The following is a 19,867-nucleotide window of genomic DNA, read 5'->3' on the forward strand; positions in this document are numbered from 1 at the left end:
CTGATGCTGGGAAAGATTGAGGGCAGGAGGAGAATGGGATGACAGAGGATGAGATGGTTGGATGGCATCACCGACTCAATGGACATGAGTTTGAGTAGGCTTCAGGAGTTGGGTGATGGACAGGGAGGCCTGGCGTGCTGCTGTCCATGGGGTTGCAAAGTCAGACACAACTGAGCCACTGAACTGAACTGAACCGTCATGGTTCTTGGTAAACAGTCCCAAGTACCAAACGTGTTTGCTGAGTGACTTACAAAATTTCGATATGAGCATCTGTTTGCACATACTAGACCCTGTGACCCCAGAAACAAGGATTGTTTCACTCATCAGGTTTCCCAGCACTTTGCATAATGTCTGCAACAGATGGGACTTCAAAAAATACTGACTGAACAGTTAGAATAAATGAAGTATTGATGGCTGTTTCTGAGGCTACTTTTGAGATTTTATAGTTTTATGACAATGAGTATCTGTACATTTTATCAACTTTTTTTCTTTTACATTAACAGTGAAAAGGGACCCCTGAACATTTAGCAAAAGCTGCTGCTTAAGATTCAGGAAGAAATGCTTTACAGTGGAAGCAGCAAGTCAAGTAAACATACAAGGGAATTTAACAGTTTAGATTCATGGATTGAGATTCATGGAGAAAGGCCAGCAAGTTCAGTTTTCCTTAGAGAATCTCTTTGAAAGAAGAGATGGGTGATAAGAGGAAGGAAAGTAGTATGGGCCTGTTTAGACCCAAAACAGCCCAGGAGCTGATAGCACACAGCTTAGCAGGAAAACTAACTTCACAAGAGCAAGGTCTGGTACAGCATTCAAGTCTGAAAAGGAGGTGATCACCTTATCAACATATAAAAATGCAAGCAGTAACAATAAATCACTAATAAGAGTAACACATCTGCAACTGAAGTGAGGAAAATATGAAACCTATAAAGGAGCAACACTGGCAGGAAACATTCTATACTTGAAATTTTTTGAGTTCTCACCTGCTTAGGGAATACAATCGGGGATTCTTTAACTGAGCTAAATGAACAAAGCAAAACTGCTCGGGTGATGTTCAACAGCATGTAAAACATGGTACAAAATTAACGCGCATCACAAGGGTCTGTCTGGGCTAGACTCCAACAAACAAGGGGCACGGACTAAGGAGTCACTGGAAGTCTTGGGTCTGGGAGAACTGTACCTCATTTTATTCACTGAAGGGTGGGAATAAGAAGGGACTAAATATAATCTAGAGATGTAAAGAAACCCAGGACAAGGCGGCACAGAACTGGCAGAGGAATATTCAGTAACATTTCTCCTTAAAATCGTACACTCACAAGTCTATCCCTTGTTCTATTATTTCTTTTTGTTGCTTGAGGACTTCGAACTGCTCCGGATTATCAGTGCCAGACATCTGTGTGCTGTAGCTGCCTATTCCTGATGATGACGTTGACTCCAGGGAATTTAAACTTCCATATCTGTTTATTGTCTCTGGGTGTTTTATTTCACTCGTCTCTTGCTCTAAGGGTTTTTCCTGACCTGTAAGTAGAAAAACTGCCTCAATAAATTACTCTGTCAAAGGAAAAAGATTTCTCAAGTAAGGCAAGATACTTTCATGTTGCTTAATATCTATTATTTAATACAAATAACGTATTAAGTCCTGTAACAGATCATACACACTGACACTACAACACACTGCAATTAGTACGTGTACAATTTGCACCATCAGTTCTTTTCACAACTACAGTGCTGAGTATTCACTGGGTTTCTGCTCTCTGCTCAAGGAACAGTTTTGGAATAGTTTCCCCTCAAAGCACTCTTGACTAAGATAACACCAAGATGATTCTGCAGCTATGAGTTTTTCTCTGAGTAAGGATAAATGTCAAACACAAATGAACAAGTCAATCTTCTTAAAATATTTCCGGTTTTTGTTTCTTCTAAAATTATCCTCTAACAAAACTGCTTCCCTGGTGGCTCAGAGGTTAAAACATCTGCCTCTAATGCGGGAGACGTGGGTTCAATCCCTGGGTCAGGAAGATCCTCTGGAGAAAGAAATGGCAACCCACTCCAGTATTCTTGCCTGGAGAATCCCATGGATGGAGGAGCCTGGTGGGCTACAGTCCATGGGGTCGCAAAGAGTCAGACACGACTGAACGACTTAATTTTCAACTTTCAACTAACTTCAACAAAACTGCATAAATGTGATTCACTTTAATATGATATTCAAAATACCTTTGGAAGATTTAGAAAGAAAAAAGACTGGATAACTAAGTTGGGAAATTCATAATTTTAAGTTTTGTTATTTAACTCACAGAGAACTCTGCTTCATCAGCTAAATGGGAAATGTGTCATGAAACTGTTTCAGTGGCATCTGCAACCATCCTCCACAGTATTACTTACTTAAATGACGAAAAAGTAGGTTCAAATGTCAGCTTACCAAGGGTTGTCTGTGAGTTGGGATTCACATACTGATCCTTGCTCCATTCAACCATGCACTTCAAAATTGACACTAAGCATTCTAAGCCTTTTTTCCTTAGGCTCAGTTCCTACAAAAGAATTCATAAAAGCAATTAAAACAACAACAAATCTTTTAAAGAAAACAAACAGCTCTTCCTTGGCAAAGTTCCAGTTTGAAAATGTTTTTCAAGTTCTTACCTGAACATTACTCATACCAAGTTCTTGACTGCCTCGTCCTTGGGCAATTTTTGACAGATCATTTACTAGTCGTTCAAATATGTTTGCTGCATTTAAGTCACAATCATAGTTTACATATATATCCACTACACTCTGAGCATCTGTAACAGAGTAGTATGTTAATTTTAACAAAAGGCATCTAGAATATGGCCTTTTAAATATCTCACAGTAAGAAAGAGATAATAAAGAAGGGTAATTTCAAATACCTGCACAAATCCTTGTTAATGTCTGAATAACCATCCATTTGTGGTCAAATGAGCTGGTGGAGGTCTCCAAAATATATAGGAAAATTTCTTTAAAGAACACCTGGGATTAGGGAAAAACCTCTACTTAAAATATTGTTTATAATTCATATATGTGATCACTTTGTAAATGTCCCTTAGTTGTAAAGCAAAGATCAGGACCCAGGGTCCTGGGGTTCAACTCCTTTAGAGTTGTTTCTGAAGTATCAGGACTTCAATAACGTGAGTTGGTCACTTCCACTGGCCTTTGCAATAAAAGAACTGTACTTCACATCACCGTATTTTGTTATCACAGTCACTACAGATGAAATCTGCAAAAACCTGGAGTTCTGGGAGATTACTTCTTAAATATATTTACAAAATTAAGAAAACTCCTATTTCATTTTTTAATCCCCCATAGACCATAAACTATATTCTATTCATCAGTTACATTTTTTTCAGATATTATAGTACTGGGCCAGCCTGAGGGTTCCTAGATTTTAAAGTAACTAATGTTATAATCTACATAATAAAAAGGATCTAATTCTCATATACTGTTATATTTTTATAATTATTCACACAAGTGGAAATCTCTGTCTGAAAACTACAAAACTATTTCTAACTATTCTTTACATCAACTAATGTCCAGCACAAAGGGTTTAGTTAACCTAATTAATTTCAATTTAAGAGCTAAGAATTTTCAGACTCATATTTATTTTGGAAAAGTAACTGTAACTTAAGAAGGGATGAGTGATAAAGAAAACCTAGAACAACAAAATAACTTTTATGGCACATGCTATTATGAATCCAAAAATTCATATTTATAATTTAGGACTACTAACATCTTCTCCTCCCAAAACAGGTGATATACCCTTGTAATGAGCTTTTCTTTCACAAAATTTAACATATTTCTGACTTGCCCAATGTCAGTATTTCCTGTAAGACTGTAAGCTCTCCGAGGGTAGATATAAGTCATTCTTGCTAAGCATTGTGTCTACACTGCATGGCAAATACTGTAGGCCTTCAATGCATATTTGCAGCCACAGTTCCCAAATACGGCACCAAGACACCCCAGAATGTTGCAGCAAACTCAAGAGGGATGCCACGAGAAATTCTGAGGGAAAATTCAGAGGGAAATAAAACAGTCCCTCTGAGTATCTGTGGATACCTCAAAATACTGTTCACAGATTCATCATCAATTAGATCACACTACATTCCTTTCAATGACATCATCCTTTTCACAAACCTGGGGTTTAGTGGTTGCTATGAGAAGAAGCAGGTAGTGCATGAAAATCAAAGGAAGAAATGAGGGTGGCAGTGTCCAATTTGATTTCAAGGTCTAAGAAGTTGTGCAGCGTCCTCTAGGCTGATACATTCCAGTAGTCAGTAACCGCTAACTATTTAACAATGACATTAAACATTTTTTCTTTCAATTTATGTGTGCTTCCTACCCCGCCCCCAAATGCAGACTTCAGTTCAGTTCAGTGGCTCAGTCCTGTCTGACTCTTTGTGACCCCATGGACTGCAGCACGCCAGGCCTCCCTGTCCAGCACCAACTCCCGGAGTTTACTCAAACTCATGTCCATTGAGTCGGTGATGCCATCCAACCATCTCATCCTCTGTCGTCCCCTTCTCCTCCTGCCTTCAATCTTTCCCAGCATCAGGGTCTTTTCAAATGAGTCAGTTCTTCCCATCAGGTGGCCAAAGTATTGGAGCTTCAGCTTCAGCATTAGTCCTTCCAATGACTATTCAGGACTGATCTCCTTTAGGATGGACTGGTTGGATCTCGTTGCAGTCCAAGGGACTCTCAAGAGTCTTCTCCAACACCACAGTTCAAAAGCATCAATTCTTTGGTGTTCAGCTTTCTTTATGGTCCAACTCTCACATCCATACATGACCACTGGAAAAACCATAGCCTTGACTAGAAGGACCTTAGTCGGCAAAGTAATATCTCTGCTTTTGAATATACTATCTAGGTTGGTCGTAACTTTTCTTCCAAGGAACAAGCGTCTTTTAATTTCATGGCTGCAGTCATCATGTGCAGTGATTTTGGAGCCCAGAAAAATAAAGTCTGTCCCTGTTTCCCTATCTATTTGCCATGAAGTGGTGGGACCAGATGCCATGATCTCAGTTTTCTGAATGCTGAGTTTTAAGCCAACTTTTTAACTCACCTCTTTCAAATGAAAGTACTTCCCTTTCATCAAGAGGCTCTTTAGTTCTTCTTCGCTTTCTGCCATAAGGATGGTGTCATCTGCATATCTGAGGTTATTGATATTTCTCACAGCAATGTTGATTCCAGCTCGTGTTTCATCCAGCCCAGCGTTTCTCATGATGTACTCCGCATATAAGTTAAATAAGCAGGGTGACAATATACAGCCTTGACATACTCCGTTCCATTGTGGAACCAGTCTGTTGTTCCATTCCAGCTCCAACTGTTGCTTCCTGACCTGCATACAGATTTCTCAGGAGGAAGGTCAGGCGGTGTGGTATTCCCATCTCTTTCAGAATTTTCTACAGTGTACTGTGATCCACACAGTCAAAGACTTTGGCACAGTCAATAAAGCAGGTGTTTTTCTTGAACTCTTGTTTTTTTGATGATCCAACGGATGCTGGCAATTTGATCTCTGGTTCCTCTGCCTTTTCTAAAACCAGATTGAACATCTGGAAGTTCACAGTTCACATATTACTGAAGCCAGGCTTGGAGAATTTTGAGCATTACTTTACTAGCATGTGAGATGAGTGCAACTGTGCGGTGGTTCAAGCATTCTTTGGCACTGCCTTTCTTTGGGACTGGAATGAAAACTGACCTTTTACAGTCCTCTGGCCACTGCTGAGTTTTCTAAATTTGCTAGCATACTGAGTGCAGCACTTTCACAGCATCATCTTTTAGGATTTGAAATAGCTCAACTGGAATTCCATTACCTCCACTAGCTTTGTTCATAGTGATGCTTCCTAAGGCCCACTTGACTTTGCATTCCAGGATGTCTGGCTCTAGGTTGGTGATCACACCATTGTGATTATCTGGGTTGTGAAGATCTTTTTTGTATAGGTCTCCTGTGTATTCTTACCAGCTCTTCTTAATATCTTCTGCTTCTGTTATGTACATACCATTTTGGTCCTTTATTGTGCTCATCTTGGCATGAAATGTTCCCTTGCTCTAATTTTCTTGAAGAGATCTCTAGTCTTTCCCATTCTGTTGTTTTCCTCTATTTCTTTACACTGATCACTGAGGAAGGCTTTCTTATCTCTCCTTGCTATTCTTGGGAACTCTGCATTCAAATGGGTATATCTTTCCTTTTCTCCTTTGCCTTTATCTTCTCTTCTTTTCACAGCTATCTGTAAGGCCTCCTCAGACAATCATTTTCCCTTTTTGCATTTCTTTTTCTTGGGGATGGTTTTGATCACTGCCTCCTGTACAATGTCAGGAACCTCAGTCCATAGTTCTTCAGGCAGACTGTCAGATCTAATCACTTGAATCTATTTGTCACTTCCACTGTATAATCGTAAGGTATTTGATTTAGGTCATACCTCAATGGGCTAGTGGTTTTCTCTACTTTCTTCAATTTAATGCAGACTTCATTGTTCAGAAAAACTATTGTTTAGTTGTTTGGACCTAACTGTTTAAGAAATGGAACTGTTGGATATTTCGTCTGGAGTAAGTACACCATGGAAAGATGAGAAGCTCTAAGGGTGCTGTGAATCAGTGTGAATCTCTCTCATTTCTGGGATAAATAAAAAACACAAACTTGGAGAAACAGGAGGAAAAAGTCTTTAGCTATTATCTATGGGTTATTGACGGAGAAGGCAATGGCGACCCACTCCAGTACTCTTGCCTGGAAAATCCCATGGAGGGAGGAGGAGCCTGGTAGGCTGCAGTCCATGGGGTCACGAAGAGTTGGCCACAACTGACCGACTTCAGTTTCACTTTTCATTTTCATGCATTGGAGAAGGAAATGGCAACCCACTCCAGTGTTCTTGCCTGGAGAAGCCCAGGGATGGGGGAGCCTGGTGGGCTGCCATCTACGGTGTCGCACAGAGTCGGACATGACTGAAGCAACTTAGCAGCAGCAGCAGCATAGGTTATTGAACTGCACTAATAATCAAAAGACTATCAGAGTAATTTAAGACAGCATGTCAATCAACAGGGGGTCTGAAAAACAAATTCTATAGATTTACAGAGCACCTATCATGAAATAACATGTAAAACAACAGAAGTACTTTGTCTTCACATAATAGATATTGTCTTGAAAAAGTGTGTATAAACTGTACTTTCTGAAATAGATATGTAAGTTACTACCCAAGGAAAAATCATATTATAAAAACTCTGAAGTGAATATTCTCATAAAATAAATCTTCATGTAACAACCATCTCAATTCTGTTTTGCAAATTTAGGTTGTCTTATGTTGGCTTTTCTCCAACTGGAACACAGTTCATCCTGTATTTGAATATGTTCAGTACTCTCAAAAGCATATCTATATTTATCTTGTTTTATCTTCATATTCTCCCCACAGGGGACAATCGAGAGTGAAATAAACCTGATCACTTAAAAAAAACAACAACAGACTATTACTACAATAGTTTTAATGAGAATCTACCATCTATGAACAGATAGGAAATTTCTGTAAGAATTTCCCTTTAAATTCATGCCTACACAAATTTTTTTATATCAAATTTACTTTATAGAAACAGTAATCACAACTTAAATGAGCTTTATGGTACCTGGTTCCATAAGAATTTATACTTCACACAGTCATCTAAACAGTATTTAAAGTAGTCATCTCAGAGTAGTAGTAACTGAATGCACAAAAGTCTTCCAAAATTCTCTAATGTCAATTTAAATGCCTCATCATCAAATGAAATACTTTTGGTTTGCTACAGAAGCAAAAGTTCCACAAGTTTTTATTTTAAAGTCTCTTATTTGTAGTTCCTGAAGATAATGAGAAAAAACTATCTAAAAGTAGTAACTTTCTAGTTTTGCCTTGTATTATTTTAACACATATACGGCAAACTTCAAAAACTTTGCAACAAAAATGTACCAGAAACTGCTTCCTGTCCAAAAATAGGACCCAAATTAAAAAATTTTTACTTTAAATACCAAAGCTTTATTCTGTCTCATTCCTATAATAATGTTCTACATGAATTTTGATACTACAGAACATTTACAATAAAGGAGATATCAAAACTCTGGGAAAATAATTTATCCTTCCTGTGAGCTAATAAATTATTAGTTTTGAGTCAGGATTAAAAATTAAAATGTAACCTGCATACCATATCAAACAGAACATGAAGGTACAAGTTGCCTAGCAGAAAAGTGTTTCTAAAATATATCATGTCCCAATCAAAACAATATTTCCACAAAGGACAAACTGTAAAAAGAAACCCATTAAATAGGTAAAACATAAAGTACTGTTTTTATATACAGAATTATATGAAGGTGTGAAAAAAAGATCATGAATTGGTACACTTGCATAATACATGTCATGGTTGGAAACATTCCCTAGTTTCATTTTGCTAAGTCTCTGGAAATATTTTAGAATGATGTAACTGTTATTCTAGTTTCAAAGATGTTGAGAGAAAACTTGAGGAATATAAGTACATTGGGGAAAAAATACAAAAGTTAAAATTTCAAATCTCCTAAATATAACCCCTAAAATATAATTCTTCATGATCACCTCTTTAAAGTACTAAAAACTTAAATAGCTTAAAACCACGTAGACAAAGTATTTATTTAGAACTTCCTTTCAAGATAACCAAATTCACTATTACATACCATACATACAATAGGAAAGTTATTGTGAGGACCAAATTAATTCAAGACAATTAAAATCATTCGTGGAACTACTATAAACTCCGTGAAGGCAGGAGCTATGTCTTAATCTGATTTGGCATTCTTAGTGCTTGCTGAGTGCTTAGCATTTTGTAGGCATATGTTGACACAACAGTACACAAATATTATTTCACGTTCTAAACTTCCCAGTGTGTTAAAATATGATTTAACATGAAACAAATGAAATATCCAACAATGCCCAAATGCAGAACATACCTCAATCTGCATCTTCAGATGTGTCTTGAAGTTTGACAACAAAGTAAGAAATATGGAAAGAGAAAGCTCAAAAACCTCTGGGACAGATGAAACTCCATTTTTTGAGAGTGCAACACACAGATACTGCTTTATAGCATTAATAAACATCTCATTTGTCCTGAAAATAGGTCCTGCATTCTGCAGAATGGATAGAAGTAACTGCAGTGAAAGAATCTTGGATCGTAACTCATGAGACCTAAAATGCAAAAAAGAAGGCACAGTATGTGGAGAAGTTTAGCATCATGGTGACAACGGGTTGTTCTGAAGATATTTCCTATACCACGTAATTTCATAAACCTTACATGGAAAGAGAGAAAACTCTACAGCATAAAAAAAGAAAAGTACACAGATAAGTTTAGCCACTAGTAATAGGTAGTTCCACTGGTGTTCTCTTCTACCACATAACTTCAAGAACTTTTTAAACGGGAAAACAACCATTCACACATATCTAACATCAGCTTACTGTTCCTTTGAACAAGAAAAGATTTATGCCTTGTTCTCTTCTTTAACAAATGTATTTCACTCTTTAGAAATCATTGTGAACTTCGCGGATGAAGGGCCAAATTTAGTATAAATAGGTTCCAAAGTACTTTTTTTCAAGTTATGCTACTCAAAAATCCTGAACAATAATAAAAAAACACTATTAGGGCATTAACAAAGCATTATTTAAAGCTTACTTTTTCAGTAACCATTTAAACTTAAAAAAAAAAAAAAAGAGGCTTTTAGAATACTTGTACCTCTTAGTAGCTTACCCATTCACTCTATTAATAAATATTTTTATAATGAAAAGCTGAAAAATACATGTAAGTTTAAATTTAAAAATTTATTTTTCTGATCAATATCTAGAATTTTAATTATCAGGATTTCACAAATACAATTTTTCTCCCATTGAAACAGGTTTTTTAAGTCCAATAGACCAAGGAGATTGAGTGATTCATCCTTGGCAACTTTGCGAATACAGGACACATTTAAATGCTCAGCAGATGGTTCTTATGTTTATTTATTCCAAATTGTACTCAGTCACATTTCCACCATATAGTAAACTTAATTGCTCTTGATTTCTACCTTAAAAATTTTATGGTTAAAGTGTCAGGTGACTCAAGGACCTAAAACTAACAGGGAATATTTAATTTTACGCAAATAGGAATCACAAAAAATACTGCCATCTTTGAAATGAAACTGGAACCAATAATATCACAGCTCAGTAATACACAGTCATGTTTCCAAGATGGCCTGCCTATGCCTCTCAATCTAAGAATCTGTATGTACAGCAAATATAGTATTACCAAAACCAAAACCAACCACTCTGCCAAAAAGTAGATAAATCAAGTCAGAAACAGTGAGAGCTAAGACTGAATAGCTACAGGAAAATACAGAGTGGGCCAGGTACTGATGCCGAGCTTTCCCAGGCTTATCCACTACTGCTATTTCCTAGTCTAGCTCACATTTATCACCCTTTTCGCTCAATTCCAACGGTAACTAAATCCTGTAGCTTACCATTCTCTAACACAGGAGTTTTAATGTTTTACCAGTTGTATTCCCAGCATCTAACAGAATGCCTTGTTAGCATGGATCAAAATAATCAATGGATTTTATTCATGTACTAATCGTTAAGTATCTACTAAGTATAAGATATCTATCAATGAAGAAATGAGCAAATCACTGTCTTACAACACAAGTATACTTCTGACAGGCAAAGAAGCTGGAAATTACAGGTTTGCAGTTTTTCATGGGGTAGTTTCAAATTATTAATATGATTCCAGCTTAAAGAACAATTCCTGGATCATCATCTTAGAAAGGCCACAAAATATAAAGAGAAGCAAACACAAAAAAGAAAATTATGTAACTATATATAAGAGATCATTAATTTTAGAAAAATACCATTCAAGACAGAAAATCATATATTCTGGAAAAAGAACAGTTTTAGGGGTGGCAAATCTGATATCTTTCAAAATTCAGTTCCAGTATTTAATGACTCTGGTGGTCAAGAAGGTTTTTTTTATGGTCCAACAAAATTTCCTAGTATTTGATTTAAGCCCACCATGGAGGAGGATAATTTACATTAATTAAATTAAGTTTTTATTATAACTGTCTCCAGTCCTCTTCCCAGTTGACATCTAGAAACTGAAATAAGAGTTTTTAAATGAATTTTAAAATGTACTTCCTCCTATTTCAATATTCCTTTCTAAAAATCACTCAGGCCTTCTCCAAGCTCTTATTCCACAAAGTTCTCCTAAAACTGACGTTCTATATAACACATCATGTTGCAACATCAGAGGAGCAGAGCTCTCTAGTAACTTCCAAACTCAATCTTCAGCAGGAATCAGTTGCATTGGAATCATCTAAATGGAAAGACATTTGCCAATTTATGACTTAGAAAAATGGCACTTCTCTACTGTTTAATATATATGATGAGAATCAGACAAGTGACTCCTATCTTAAAGTATTTCCTGCTCCCCACAGGAGAATATTATCTTATGGCATTTTTTCAGACCTTAATAAGTGTGTTATTATCTTACATTCTGACTTTTAAGATTTATTTCTCTTAGGTTTTATTACCTTTCAACTGGCAGCTTTCAGATGCCTAGCGTAAGAATACATGTAAAGGGCTACATTACTTCCAGTGTTACTTACTATACTGTAAAAATAATTCACTCAGTCATTCAATCCCTGCTGAGCACCTACAATGAACCAGACACAATTCTATATTGCTGTTCGTGTGCTTTCAGAAATAGTGCAAGGCATCTACTCTAGCTAAATTTTGACACTCACTGTTTTTTAATTCCTTTTTAAGTAAAATAACCCTAAAAAATAATTTTGAAGGTCCTAAAAGACAAAGAGGAAAAAAGAAACCCCAAAGACACAAGAAGGTTCAAGCTTCAAAACCTGCATCAGTCAGGCAGAACAGCTGAGGACTTACTTTGGATCCGGTGGTCCATCCGATAGTGGTTTCATTGACAGTTTACACAATGACCTGAATACTAGAAAGGCATCCTTTTGTAAAATGTGGGAAAACTTAGCACCAGGTGAAGGTCCTGAAGAGTTTCCAGATTCCTAAACGAGTGAACACACCACGTGAATAAAGGCATCTGCAAGTATAAAATCACATCAGTCTTTGATACACTTTACTCAATTAGTAGGGTATGGGATTCTACTGGAAGGAAAATCAGATGAGGAATGGGCCACATGGCTTTTCTTTATGGTGACATGCCACTCCCATCCTCAACAATAAATATCTCTTTTAAAACATTCCCCCCGCTACCAAACTCTTAACGTTTACTTGGTTTATACTATTACTAACAGAAACTATTAAAAGCACATCATGCCTTGATAAGATACTTCATCCATGGCCTAAGCTATGCTTTCTACTACCCGTCTTTGGGTATTTTATCTTTTTGTCCTATTTTATATTTTATCTACTCTGTGCAGATAAGACGTAAGACAGTTGAGACTATCCAGGCAATGTTTAAAAGTTGTTAACTGATGAAGGCCAGCAAGGCCAATAAGACTTACCCCTATGCATGGGGCATGATTCAGGGTAGGATTCCCTTATCTAAAAAGGTAAGGAAAAAATATACCAAATACAGGGGAGGAAGGATGAGGAGGACCTATCACTACTACAGTATGGATTTCACTGTAGCCCTAAACAAAGACAATGTTCTCTAGCTAAAAGTTCTTTCTTCTCCTAATATACTAGAATTATCCTATAAATATGTGATAAGAATTTTTTTTAATGTAATTTCAATGGGAGGGAGATATGAACACCTACAAGACACATTCCAAGTTGGAAATTTAGCGATCAATATTTTAAAGAAATAAACTGCTCAGATTTATATCAACTAAAAAAAAGTTTTTATTTCCTCAAACTGAAATTAGCCAGCACTATCAACTGGATATATTCACTACAAGGTGTTGGTAGCCTATCAATGTTTAAGATGAAGAGGACTTTTTCCTTTATTTCTACCTGAGTATCATTGGAAGAGACAGACAATCTGTCATCAGGTAAGGACGGTGTATAAGCAACAGAAATCGGTGTTCCTGGAATTCCGTTTGCTTGAATATTTTCACTGTCGCTACCATCCTCTATGGTTCCATTGTTGCCATCTGCACTTACATTTATGGTAGTCCTTTCTCCCATATCTGAAATGGCAAGAATAAAAAACATGCAACCATTTCTAACTGAAGTGTGCTGAAAAAGCATAGACTATTTAAAACGAAACAGTAGCATAAAAGCAATGGGAAGCAAGATGTATTGGCACCATTTAAAGGTTAGCATAAACGAGTAAGTATTCATTTGGAATACATCCAAACATGATCTGTAAGTAGCTCTAGCAGTGAAACACACGCAGCTGATGAAAGGCTAACCAGGATGTGCCAAAACAGAGGCTTAGTTGTAGTCTACTGATATATTAGCATTTACTAAACTGAGTTCTAATGAATGCTAATGCCTTAAGAAAATGAGAAGAAAATTCTTCCAAACAAAATTCCATTTTCAAGTAAAGTAATGAAATGATGGAAAATATGTATCTTTATTATAGATTTTAATTCTCTAATACCCACTGAGTTCTCCAAAGGGGATATATAATATGCAGTGTTTCCAAAATTCATTTTATCATGAGACTCCCCTTTTTTTAGAATACCTATTAATACCTCTAATAATATGCATTCTTTGGAACAATTATGGAAATAATGGCCCTGAATATACTGCAGTATGTCACTCTGAGTAATCATACTCGTAAGATAAACAGAAATAAATGACTTCTAGTAGAACACAGATAATGAAATAATACCAAGTTTTAGAACTACTCTAGGGGTAATATATATTACTTTAAAAAAGGAACACTTCATAGCAGCATTATTTACATTAGCCAAGGCATGGAAACAATGTAAGCAATTCCCTGGGCCCAGTGGTTAGAACGTGACACTTTTACTGCCAAGGACCTGGGTTCAGTGTCTGGTCAGGGAACTAAGATTCCACAAGCCCTGCAGTGGTGGCCAAGAAAAGAAACAATCTAAATGTTCACCAGTAGATGAAGGTGTGTGTGTGTGTTTGGGGATGGGTGCATGGGTGTGTAGGATTGGCCAAAATGTTCTTTCATGTTTTCTGGTTCATCAGTAGGTGAATGAATAAGATGTGTGTGTGTGTGCACGACGGCCCAAATGTTCTTTCAGGTTTTCTGGTTTGTGTGTGTGTGTAGGATTGGTCAAAATGTTCATTGAGGTTTTCTGGTAACATCTTATGGAAAAACCCAAACATTCTGGCCAACCTTACACACACACAGACACACAGACACACAGACACACACACACAGCAATAATACTCAGCTTAAAAAAAAGAATGAAATAATGCCCTTTGATGTAACGTAGGACCTAGAGATTATCATACTTAAATGAAGTCTTTAGAAAGAGACAGAAAAATACTACATGACATCACTTATATGTGGGATCTAAAATATAACACAAATAAACTTATCTACAAAACAGAAAAGACCCACAGACACACAGAACAGACTAATGGTTACAGGAGTAGGGGAAATGGGGGAGGGATGCACTGGGAGTTGGGTTTAGAAGACGTCAACTATTAATGTTATATCAATATACAGAATGAATAAACAACAAGGTCCTACTGTATAGCCCAGCAACTATATTCAATATCTTGTAATAAATCATAATGGAAAAAATATGAATAAAAAAAGGAACACATACATGTCTGTGGCCATAACTCAGTAGTTGTCTGGCAAAGAACCACTCCTTTCATGCTACCAAGTAAAAGAAGTTATAGGCTAGCATAAGGGAAATACAATGACTAGAAGGAGCACAGATTTCAGAATATGAAAGACCCTTGTTTCACCCGTCTCTACCATTTAACTGGATAAGTTACTTGTCATTTCGTCATCTTTTGCTTCAGTTTTTTAAGTAACGAAGATAACAATGTCTATAACCATGTCTGTGAGCGATCACCAACAAACACATACATGCACAATACAAAAAGAACACAATTGGTTCTCAATGAGTGGTAGCTATTACTGATTTTGCTGATAATTGATAACATGTGCCCAATTTTTTTTTTAACTGATTTGGGTAATGAAAGGAGTGTACCTGGTAATACACTAATGTCTGCCACACTAAATACTATTATGGCTTTCTATATATATGTAAAGAATTATTATATAGATATAAGGAAAACCAGATGAGGAATTTACAAAGAACTCCTGGGAAGAAGGCACAAAAAATTTAATAATGATTATCAGAAACTGGTAATTGTTTCCCAAAACACTTACTCCAAACCTTTTTTTCTGTACCCAATTATAGCTCTTTACACTGCCCTTCCCTTAATGAACAACTTCGACTTTCTAACCAAGTAGATAATTTAACACAGGCATCCCCACTCTTTCTCACCCCATCAGAAAGTTCCTTAACATCAACAATCATCTTTTTCTTCCCTCTCATTTCAGGGAAAAAAACATTCCTTCACATTTGTACCTGGTACACCATTCATTCAGCCTCAAAAATTCATCTCTTCTTGCCTAATTCAGTAGTATGTTTCTCCCCTGAATGTTTTCTTGTAATATTACATTTTCAATTTATGCACATAACTGGATCTTCCCCAATACTCAACCAACACACTCAAGTCTTTACAGTGTAAAAACATAATCTTCCTTCAACTCTTGCCACATACCAGCTACTGTCTATTTTTCTTTTTTAATCAAATTTCTAAAGGAATTAATAATCACTGATAATACCTTCCTTCTTAGGACATTTCTCGAAAGAACTGAAAACATTCTTTTATTGTCAGGCTTTGAAGCCAGACATCCTTAGATTGGAGTCTTCACTTTACCACTTCTTACAGGTTACCAATCTCTCAGTGCTTCAATTTTCTCATGTGTAAAAAAGGGAATCATAATAGTATCTAAACATCTCCAAGTCTGGGGAGGATTAAATGAATAAACACAAGTAAAACATAAAATCATTAAGGATACAAGGAAAGCACTTAACAGATATTATTATTCTCTATGTTTTTCCTCTAATTCTCCCTCTAATTGTGCCCTAAACAATTAGTGCAGACTTCTGTTTACAAGGTGGTGAGCTGAGCCCACTTAATATATCTTCTCCTTTCATAAATCTCACTGAAATTCCTAGGAAAAAATATAAATAGGAAAAATTGTCTTCAGTAGCACTGGAAAACTAAGGAGGATACAATCAAGAGACCAAAACCTTCAAAGTATTCCTAAAGGTTAAGAAGAGTTTCTGGGAATTCCTTGACGGTCCAGTGGTTAGGACTCAGTGTTTTCACTGCTGGAGGCCTGGGTTCAGTCTCTGGTCAGGGAATTAAGATTCCACAAGCGGCATAACATGACCCCCTCCAAAAAATAGATAGGTTCAGATCAACAGAAAAGCCAATGTCAAAAGCCTGTGACTGAACATGTACAAAGGACAGAGTTACCTGAGGGGTTGCTGAATTGTGCCCTGTGGGTTCCAATAAACTCTGAAGCCTAGTAGAAAGAAGGCCAAGGGCTATGGGGTAGGAGGGGAGTGCCTGGGGAATCATGCCAGTGTCTACCAGAAGAGCTGTCCGCAGCTGTTATCATGGAGAATTCATTAGAAATCAGCCTGTTAACTGAAGTGCAGGATTTGCGTGGTAGGTCTCACAATCTAAGAAGAAGGTAGTAGGGGAGACAGCAGTATCCCAGCTCACTCAGAGTGCTGCAATAAACAGGGAAAACCAACCTGGTAGAGCAGTGAAATCTCCTACAAGTACAAGTTCTGAGCTTCCATTCTAACTATCTGTTTCTGCTCAACTAATGCTAAATAAAGCCCTAACTGAAGGAAGGCAGCCTAAGATTTCCTGGCAAAGGATGGGAACAAACCAACAAGTTGGAAGAATACCCCCAACTCCAAGTCTACAATTTACGAAATGTTCAAAGAGCATTTATCCTAAGCTTCACTTGGCTTCAGTTTGTGCTTACAGCACAGCCCAAGGACCACTACACCACACTCTGCTTAAGCGAGGCCTGTGCTTCTTATGGTTAGTTCTCAGCTGTGAAACAAGGTCTGCCTTTGGATCACAGTCAGCTCGCAAATTCTGGAGAGGAAAGCCTCGTGAGAACTGGAAACGGAGCACACAAAATGACTGAGAAAGCTCTTTATATACTGATCAAATCTACCCTTTCTAGTCTTTTTATTTTACTGTTTTCAGGAACCTCCATACTGTTCTACATAGTGGCTTTTAAAAATTAACATTCCCACCAACAGTGTAAGAGGGTTCCTAGTCTTTCTAGTCTCCAAATAGACAGAAATGCAAAGTCTATAGCTCAAAAGTAAGGACAAAGGTCAGCACTCTGAGCAAATGGTTTCCTGGTGAGACATATTTTATAGCTGGAACAATTTTAATTAGTACTCCCAGATATATGTAGAAGAATACTGTATCAAACAGGAACAAAGTGCTATGAAAAAAAAAAAAGCTCAAGAAAAACAGGATTCTTTGAGACAAAAACAAAATCACTGAAATAAAAAAATATGAAAAGCAGCAGAATGGACGTTAATGAATAAAGTATTGGAAAGCCCCTTGTAACATTCTCTTTGAATACAGAATCATAAGACAAAATGACGGAAATTAGGAAAGACTGTCAGAGCAATTCAACATTGGATAAGAATAAATAGCTCAATGTAACTGTATAGAAAACACCAATAGATACATTTAGGATAAATATGAGATTTCAACTTAAGTAATCTGCTCAAAGAGTAATGCAATCACATCAAAAGGACATGAGAATTACCCTGAAGGGATTCCTGATGGTAAAGAATTGCAACACACTGAACAATAAAAGAATTTATGAGCTCATAGTATTTTTTTTAAAGGGAGATGCCCTTCACAGAAAAAACGTTAGTTTATTAGCATTATGAAATCACTACACTGATTTTAAAGCTACTAAGTGAATGTATCTTCATACGATCTCAAAGTGTCACTCTCAGATTACTTATTAATGATAAAGGGAAAATGGTTCCCTTACAGTGAAGAGAGCTGGTGGTCACTATCTTTACCAAGTAATCTAAACATACCAACAGGTGGTAACTTCATTATGTACCAATTTATATGATGTAATATACCAATATTACCAATGCAGTATTCTGCCAAATATATTTACTGTAAATCAAAATAAGGAAACTATCAGATCAATTCAAAATGTGGAACAGTATACAAAACAATATTATACTCTTAAAAATAAATGTTATGAAAGATGGGAAAAGCCAAGGGGACTTGTTCTAAACTAATGAGACCCAAGAGAAAGTCAAATGCAGCACGTGTCCCTGGAGTGTGTCCTGGACTAGGAAAAAAAGGACATAAGAAACACATTTGGGGACAACTGGAAGCATTTTTAAATTTTATATTAGATATTCTTAAAAGAGTGTTATTTTTGTTAGGTGTAAAAATGGAATTGTGGTCACATATGAGAATGCCCTTATTCTTAGAAGATATATGCTGAGTTATTTAGGGTGAAAGTGTCATGTTGTATATAGGCTATTTTCAAATAGTTCAGCAAAGACACACACACACACAAGTCTATTTAAAGACAATTTTTAAAATGTAGCAAAATTGTTAATTACACACACACACACACAGGTCTATTTAAAGACAATTTTTAAAATGTAGCAAAATTGTTAATTAGTGCCCTAGAAAAGCACATACAGTTTTCACTGTACTGTTCTTTGAGCTATTCTCTAAGTTTGAAAACTTTCTAAATAAAAAGAGCAAAACAATGGAAAAAATTTTCACTTCACAGTCTGTATTCATATGCATTAGAAACTAGCAAGTCTTTCTGGTAAAGAGCCAGACAATTAACATTTAGGCTTTGTGGGCCATATGATCTTTGTTGCCACTACTCAAATTTACTTTTGTAGTGCAAAGGCAGCCACCATAAGCAATATATAAACAAACGAGCATGACTGTATTCCAACGCCACTTTATTTACAAAAATTGGTGATGGGTCAAATTTGATTCGCAGATCAGTCTTCCAACTCCTAATATACATGGTGAGATTATAAAACAATGCATGGGTACCTAATGCTCTTTCTTTCATCTTTTATAAGTTCACGGTTTTTCGGTGAAAAATTCATACTCCCTAAGATAATGCTGTCTTCTTTAGCCTCTACAACTTTCTGTTTGGTAATCTACTTCAAGTACTAATTTTAACAGAATGACTCCCACCTATAACACCCACTTGATATCTCTCAGGCCAGAGTTCTAAGAGATATCAAGGCAGGTGTTATATTTCCATTATATATTTCATGCACATTTTCACATGAATGGCACGCCTGAAGGTCAAGTTCAATGTCAAAATAAAATTTAGCCCCTTTTTTTCCATGCCTACCTCTACTTCAACAATTCTGTCAATAATTCTATCACTTACTTAACCATTTAGGCTCAAAACTGGGTGACTGCCTGGGCAGGAAGAGCTAATATAGCAGGCCTCAGACTGCCTATGCTCAGAAAGCCCTGCTTGTAAGGTTGACCCGTGGCTGGAACCTCAGAACTTGTACTTCGGAAGGGTTTCTACCATCCCCAGAACTACTGAAGTGGCTCACTGTGCCCCAACAGTTTGTGCAAATAATGTGGTTCATGCTGCAACACCAGTGTTCTCTCTGGGAACCTGGAATCTAGGAATATGCAGCTCGAGGGTGCCTACAGGACCAGGCCCCAGTAAAAACTCTGGGCACTCCAGTCTCTAAGACCTTCCCAGGTAGACAACACTTCTCGGTTCAGTGTCGGAGGAATTAAGTTTCTCAGGCAGCTTCACTGGGAGAGGACTCCTGGAAATGTGCACCTGACTTCCTCAGACTTTACTCTGCACGCCTTTTCCCTTTGATGATTTTGCCTTGTACCGTGATTTGTAA

At 36.8% G+C, this 19,867-nt stretch overlaps 1 protein-coding gene across 1 annotated transcript in view; it reads right to left on the minus strand.

Moving 5' to 3' along the window:
• The window catches only part of ARFGEF1 (ADP ribosylation factor guanine nucleotide exchange factor 1), a 135,171-nt gene that overhangs the window by 49,900 nt on the left and 65,404 nt on the right, over positions 1-19,867 (minus strand). Inside the window, exons 8-14 of the mRNA XM_052651913.1 lie at positions 12,939-13,114; positions 11,895-12,028; positions 8,936-9,170; positions 2,877-2,976; positions 2,632-2,771; positions 2,414-2,522; positions 1,314-1,515 (exon numbers count right to left, since the gene is read on the minus strand). Coding sequence (XP_052507873.1) covers positions 1,314-1,515; positions 2,414-2,522; positions 2,632-2,771; positions 2,877-2,976; positions 8,936-9,170; positions 11,895-12,028; positions 12,939-13,114 — 1,096 coding nt within the window. The remainder of the gene's footprint in view (positions 1-1,313; positions 1,516-2,413; positions 2,523-2,631; positions 2,772-2,876; positions 2,977-8,935; positions 9,171-11,894; positions 12,029-12,938; positions 13,115-19,867) is intronic.

The sequence above is a fragment of the Budorcas taxicolor genome, chromosome 14 (assembly GCF_023091745.1).
Source record: "Budorcas taxicolor isolate Tak-1 chromosome 14, Takin1.1, whole genome shotgun sequence".
NCBI lineage: Eukaryota > Metazoa > Chordata > Mammalia > Artiodactyla > Bovidae > Budorcas > Budorcas taxicolor.